The sequence below is a fragment of the Myotis brandtii genome, unplaced genomic scaffold (assembly GCF_000412655.1).
Source record: "Myotis brandtii unplaced genomic scaffold, ASM41265v1 scaffold18, whole genome shotgun sequence".
Classification (NCBI taxonomy): Eukaryota; Metazoa; Chordata; class Mammalia; order Chiroptera; family Vespertilionidae; genus Myotis; species Myotis brandtii.
The window spans coordinates 2690736-2696742 of NW_005356674.1; the positions used below are offsets into that span (position 1 = coordinate 2690736).

General features: G+C 36.8%; 1 protein-coding gene across 5 annotated transcripts in view; it reads left to right on the plus strand.

Annotated features, from left to right (window-relative positions):
• The window catches only part of STAG1 (stromal antigen 1), a 237727-nt gene that overhangs the window by 37936 nt on the left and 193784 nt on the right, over nt 1-6007 (plus strand). For all 5 annotated transcript variants that reach the window (XM_014537494.1, XM_014537495.1, XM_014537497.1 and 2 more), the window contains exon 4: nt 2422-2518. In XM_014537494.1, coding sequence (XP_014392980.1) covers nt 2422-2518 — 97 coding nt within the window. The remainder of the gene's footprint in view (nt 1-2421; nt 2519-6007) is intronic.

Below are 6007 nucleotides of genomic sequence, written 5' to 3' on the forward strand. Positions count from 1 at the left end.
TTAGTGTAGATATATATATATATATATTTTTTTTTTTGTATGCAGTTTTAGTATTTCTAATGCAAGCTCTTGCTCACTAGTCTTATTCAACATGTTTTGGGCTCTTCATACATAACAGGTGAGATTAGAAATTGATATTATCACTTTGGGAACTAAAGAAAATTTGGTCACCATCTTCAGTGTGCCTTCATAATTGCTAGGCCTCATGTAGAAGTGGCGAAATGACTTTCTCCTTATTTTTGTGCCACTCTTTGTTACCTCTGTCACAAAGCATTTCTCCTTGGGTCCCTAGTCTCAGTCATTCTTGACTTGCTCTTTCCATTCTTATTAGCACTTACTACAATAGTTAGCCCATGTGGTTTGACACATTATTCAGTAGAGCTGAATATTGAACAGACACCATGCCATTCTTTTACTTTTTATCCTCGCCCACAACCATAGTATTCTTTCTAATTTTCTGTTTATTTTTAAAACAGTACCTTCTGGACACTAATGTGATGAGACAGAGAAACAGTGTTATGTATATCAGCAGTTAACAAAAAGTTCTCTTTGACATAGAAGAAGGGAGTGTGGTTGCTCCTCAGTAGACTAGGTAATAAATTAAACAAGGTGTATTTTCAATCTGAATGGGTTAGATTAAATGGACTGACAATACCTAGTATTGGTGAGGATATGGAACACCCAATCTCATACATTGTGCTAAGATGTTATACATTGTTGGTGGAAGTACAATTTAATATACCTGTTTTGGAAAATTATTTGGCATTATCTCCCAACCCTCAATGTACATATTTTCTCTATTAACAAGTCTGCTATTTGGTATATATACAACAGAAAAATGTGTATGTCTATCAAAAGATGTGTACAGTTATATTCATAACAGTTTTGTGATAGCCTAAAATGTAAACAGCACTCATGTTCATGAACAATAAAACTGTCATAAATTGTGGTATATTAATACAATGGATACTACCCAGCAACGCAAAAAAGGAATTACTGATAAACATAGTAATATGGCTGAATCTCTCTTTGATTGAAAGAAATCAAACAAAAGATGATACTGTTTATATGAATTTTAAAAACATGTCAAATGTTAAGGAAAAATAATTAAACCATATGAGCTGGGGATAGTTACTGACCAGAAGGAAACTTGCAAGAACTGTTTCGGTTCTAGAAATGTTCATCTTTGTTATAGTTAATAGGTACATGTAGTATTTATCCAATTTCATCTAGGTATAACAAGATCTATGCATCTTATTGTATATGATTATACCTCAGTACAAAAACAGAAAAATTTTGTTTGATTTAAAACTTATTTTTACACATTTTCTCTCACCCAAGAAAATCCCCAACCAATTTTACCCACTAATATGCTAAGTGGAATCACATTAAATTTGCCTAACAACTTGGAGAAACTTTAATGATACAGTACTAAGCCTTTTTTACATTCAGATTTAGTGTATGATATGTGTTTAGGTAAGTTTTTATAATTTTCTTTATTAATACATAACCTTTTAAAAATGTATTCTTAGATATTTTTAGTTGTGAACAGGCTATCATGTTTTTCACATATTGCAAGTATTAAAAAGTTATTTTGTACACTTATCCTTTGCCAACTACCTTAATTTTTTAAATTATTCATCTTTTGAGTCTGTTTAGTACAGACAAAATAGTTTTGTGTGTGTGTTTTTTAATCAACTTTAGGAGAGGAAAATTGTCTTTACCAATATTTTACTAATTTTTTATAAATTGAATTATTTGATTTTTCTAAAATTAAGCCATCCTTACATTCCTGAAGAAAAATACATTTTGTTATATATAGTGTATACTCTTTTTATGTACTAGTAGTAGTGGATTGGATTTTCTGATACTAAGAAAGTTTATATTTATGTATAGGTAAAATTAGTTTTTGTGTTATTTTTATATTGTGTTTTGAATATTAGTATCTATAGTTGTTAACTGTTGAATTCATGGGATTTTGAACAAATTTTTGAAAACTAGTGACTTTCAATTGTTTTATTAAAAATGAGGGAATCTCACCCCAGCTGGTTTGGCTCAATGGATAGAGCATCGGCCTGTGGACTGAAAGGTCCTGGGTTCGATTCCAGTCAAGGGTATATGCCTTGTTGCGGGCTCCAACCCCAGTAGGGGGTGTGCAGGAGGCAGCCAATCATTGATTCTCTCTCATCATTGATGTTTCTATCTCTCTCTTCCTCTTCCTTCCTCTGTAAACCAATAAAAATATATTTTAAAAAAATGAGGGAATCTCTATTTTTATTTGGCTACAAAGAAATAATTTCAGGTAAGTAGTTATTTCTTTGTTTGAATAAACACACAGAGAGAACCACAAAGTTTTTAAAAAATGTATTTGCTCTAATACTTTTTTCTGAAGTTTTCATTTTTATATTTTCTTTTCCACAGTCCGTGGTGGATGACTGGATTGAATCATATAAACAAGACAGGGACATCGCACTTCTGGATTTAATCAACTTTTTTATCCAGTGTTCAGGATGTCGAGGTACAGAATGTTGGAGTAAATGATGTACATTGAGCCTGTCAGTCCAGCAATGTCAATTTATTTCATCTTCCATTAGTCATACATAATTCCTCATAGAATTATGTGCTAATTTTTTCTGATAAAGAAGATTATTGTTAAAATTTTTAAGGATGTTTCATTTTGTTCTGGTTTAGCTTTGCTCCTGTGAAATAACATATTTCTAAATATTTTGAGCCCTAGCCAGTTTAGCTCAATAGATAGAGAGTTGGCCTTCGGACCTAAGGGATCTAGATTCGATTCTGGGCAAGGGCACATAACTTGGTTACAGGCTCCTCCCCAGCCCCAGCCTAGTCAGGGCTCATGCAGGAGGCAACCAATCGATGTGTTTCTGTCTTTTTCTCTCTCTTCCACTCTCTCTAAAATCAATGGAAAAATATCCTCGGATGAGGATTAACGATAAAAAAAATATTTTGAATTTTTGAAGGGAATCTGAAATTCATTTAAGGCAGCGGTTCTCAACCTGTGGGTCGCGACCCCTTTGGCGGTCGAACGACCCTTTTACAAGGGTCACCTAAGACCATCCTGCATATCAGATAGTTACATTACGATTCATAACAGTAGCAACATTACAGTTATGAAGTAGCAACGAAAATAATTTTATGGTTGGGTCACAACATGAGGAACTGTATTTAAAGGGCCAGAAGGTTGAGAACCACTGATATAAGGAATTTATGAATTGAGCTTTTATAATTAATATTTACTGGTATTATTTGTACCTGTGCTCCATATCAGGAACTGCGCTAGTTGCTACCATTGGTTATTTTGTTTTCTTGTTAGTATTTTCGTCTTGATTTTATCAATGAGGTACTTGAAGCTCAAAGAATTTGCTTAAGGTTATGTAAGTACCAGAATCGGGTTTTTTAAGTTTATAGTTGGTTGGAAATCTGTAGGCAGTTTGTTAAAATGAAGTTTTATTTTTATCATGTTAATGGTTAACTGATATTTTTCATCCTTAAAATAGATAAGTCTTAACAGATTATATTCTACATGGGTGAAATCATTTGGTAAATCAGCATTATTTTCTTTCCAATAGAGAAAGAACAGTGATCATTTATTGAGGTCACTAATCAAATTAATTTCTTAAAGGCTCTCATTTCTGTTCAAGTTATAGCTCACCATATTGATATAAGTAGTTTAATGAATATTTACAGAGCACCTACCTTGTACTAAGTACTGTTCCTGAGCATACAATAGTTACCAAGAATCTCTACCTCCCCCGCCTCCCAAGTCAATATTAGGGGATGCAAAATTTTTTTAAAAATCCTCGCCCGAGAATATCTTTTACTGATTTGAGAGAGAGAGAGAGAGAGAGAGACATCGACATCTATCAGTTGCATCCTGTATGCACCCCCACCTGGGATTGAACCACAATCCTTGGTGCATAGGATGACACTCCAAACTGCTGAGCCACACCAGCCAGGGCAGGGGATTTGTAATTTTTAATGGAGGCTTTATTACAAGGAACAATGAGGGATATATACCAATAGTTCAGTAAAGTGCTCAGTGCCATCATAAGAGTAATAAAGCTGGTTACTATTTAGTGACTTTATATGTGCCGAGCTGTGTGTACTTTACGTACATTAGCTCATCCTAATATATAAAAACCAGGGTCCGTAATATCCAAAACGACCAAAGGCTCAACCGACCCGGAAGGCACCCCGACCCAGCACTGACTGCCGAGGGGGCTGCGGATCAGGCCTGAAGAGAGGCCTAGAGGGGAGAAGCAGGTTCTGATCTGTAGCTTCTGTGGTAGCTGTTGATCAGCACTTGCCTCTCTCTTTCGCTCCGGGCCTGGCCAGCAACTGAGCCTCTCTTTCTCTCGGGCCTCTGCTGGGGCTGCTCATCAGCCCCACCTCTCTGATCAGGCCCATTGATTGGCCGGAGATGCTGACTGGCATAGAAACCGACCAATCAGAACCAAATCTGGGTGAAGTGCGAAGAGCCAATGGCTGCCTAGAAGGCAGAGCTTTTGTCGCTGACTGGCATAGAAACCGACCAATCAGAACCTAATCTGGGTGAACTGCGAAGGCAGAACCTAAGCTGGGGGCTGAGGAGGGGTTCAAGGGCAACAGCTATTTGATATAAGGTGTAAGAAAGCAGTTCAATTTTTTAATGACTAGTTTGGCAGTATAGTGCATATGGCTGGCTATCAGTCCAGATATAGGGATTATGTATTTTTGTCTGCCAAGAGCATCTCCTCCTGATGAAAAGGGCCTTTTCCCCCCAGCAATGGACCATCCCAGACATACTGGTATATTGACCATCGTACTTATGAGAGACTCAGCTATTTGAGAAAGAGAATTGGAAATGCTTTAGTAGGCAAAATCTCTCTAATCTCTCTAGTGTATTCTGGTTTTGAGACTCTGACTAGCTTTGGAGAATTCCATTAAGCTATAGTTTCAAGAATACTAATTATATCAATTTATTTTATAAAGACAGTTTGTAACTTCAGAGATGTAACTTCAAACAGAAATTTTCACCTTTCACTATATAATCTAGCTTATGCTGCCCCAAAATGGGAAACTAAGTGAAAGGCATATTTACAAAGTTCAACTCAACATTTCAATTGTAATCAAACCTAATTATAAAACTACTAGAGGCCTGGTGCATGAGATTTGTGTATTGGTGTGGGGGGGATCCCTCAGCCCAGCCTGTGCCCTCTTGCAGCCTGGGACCCCTCAGGGGATGTCCATCTGCTGGCTTAGGCCTGATCTCTCCAGGGATTGAGCCTAAGCTGGCAGTCAGACATCCCTCTCACAGTTCTGGGCTCTCACAGTCTGGGACCCCTCACTTTTTACTGCCCCCCCCCCCCCCCCCCCGCACAAATTTCGTGCACCAGGCCACTAGTTTAATATGAGTTCCTGATTTTATCAGGCAGATGTGATCTTTATTTTGTAGATCAGGAAACTGAGAATAAAGGGCTTAGATAAGTGTTTGGACATCATGCAGTTTATAAATTCCAAATTCATGATTCAGAGTTTGTCTCAATCTGTGATCTATATGCCCAACCACAGAACACTCTGGGAATAACAAGGAGGGATTCTCATCCAGCCCGGGCTCTCTGTGTATGTGGTGATATTTGTAAGAAAGTGCATCGAATAGGAAGAAACTGTGGTGAGACTGAGGTTGAGTAAAAGAACATTAATGGGGAGAAGAAAGGCCAAAGTTAACAACTTGTGCAAAAATGCCTGAAGACAAAAAAGCACTGTACACTATAGGACATAAATTGAGTTTGTGGCTGAATCCAAGACCATAGAAATGGGTGAAGAGTTGCAAGAGATTAGGCTCTGTGATAGAAAGGGAGTGTTAATTTTACAGCCTTAAAATGAGCAAGGCAAGCACTGAGTGATGTACTTTACATATTTTATCTAATTTAATCTATATGTGTCCTATTGGGTTGAGTTTTTTTCTTTTCACTTTTCTCTTTTTTAAAAAAAACACAACTTTATT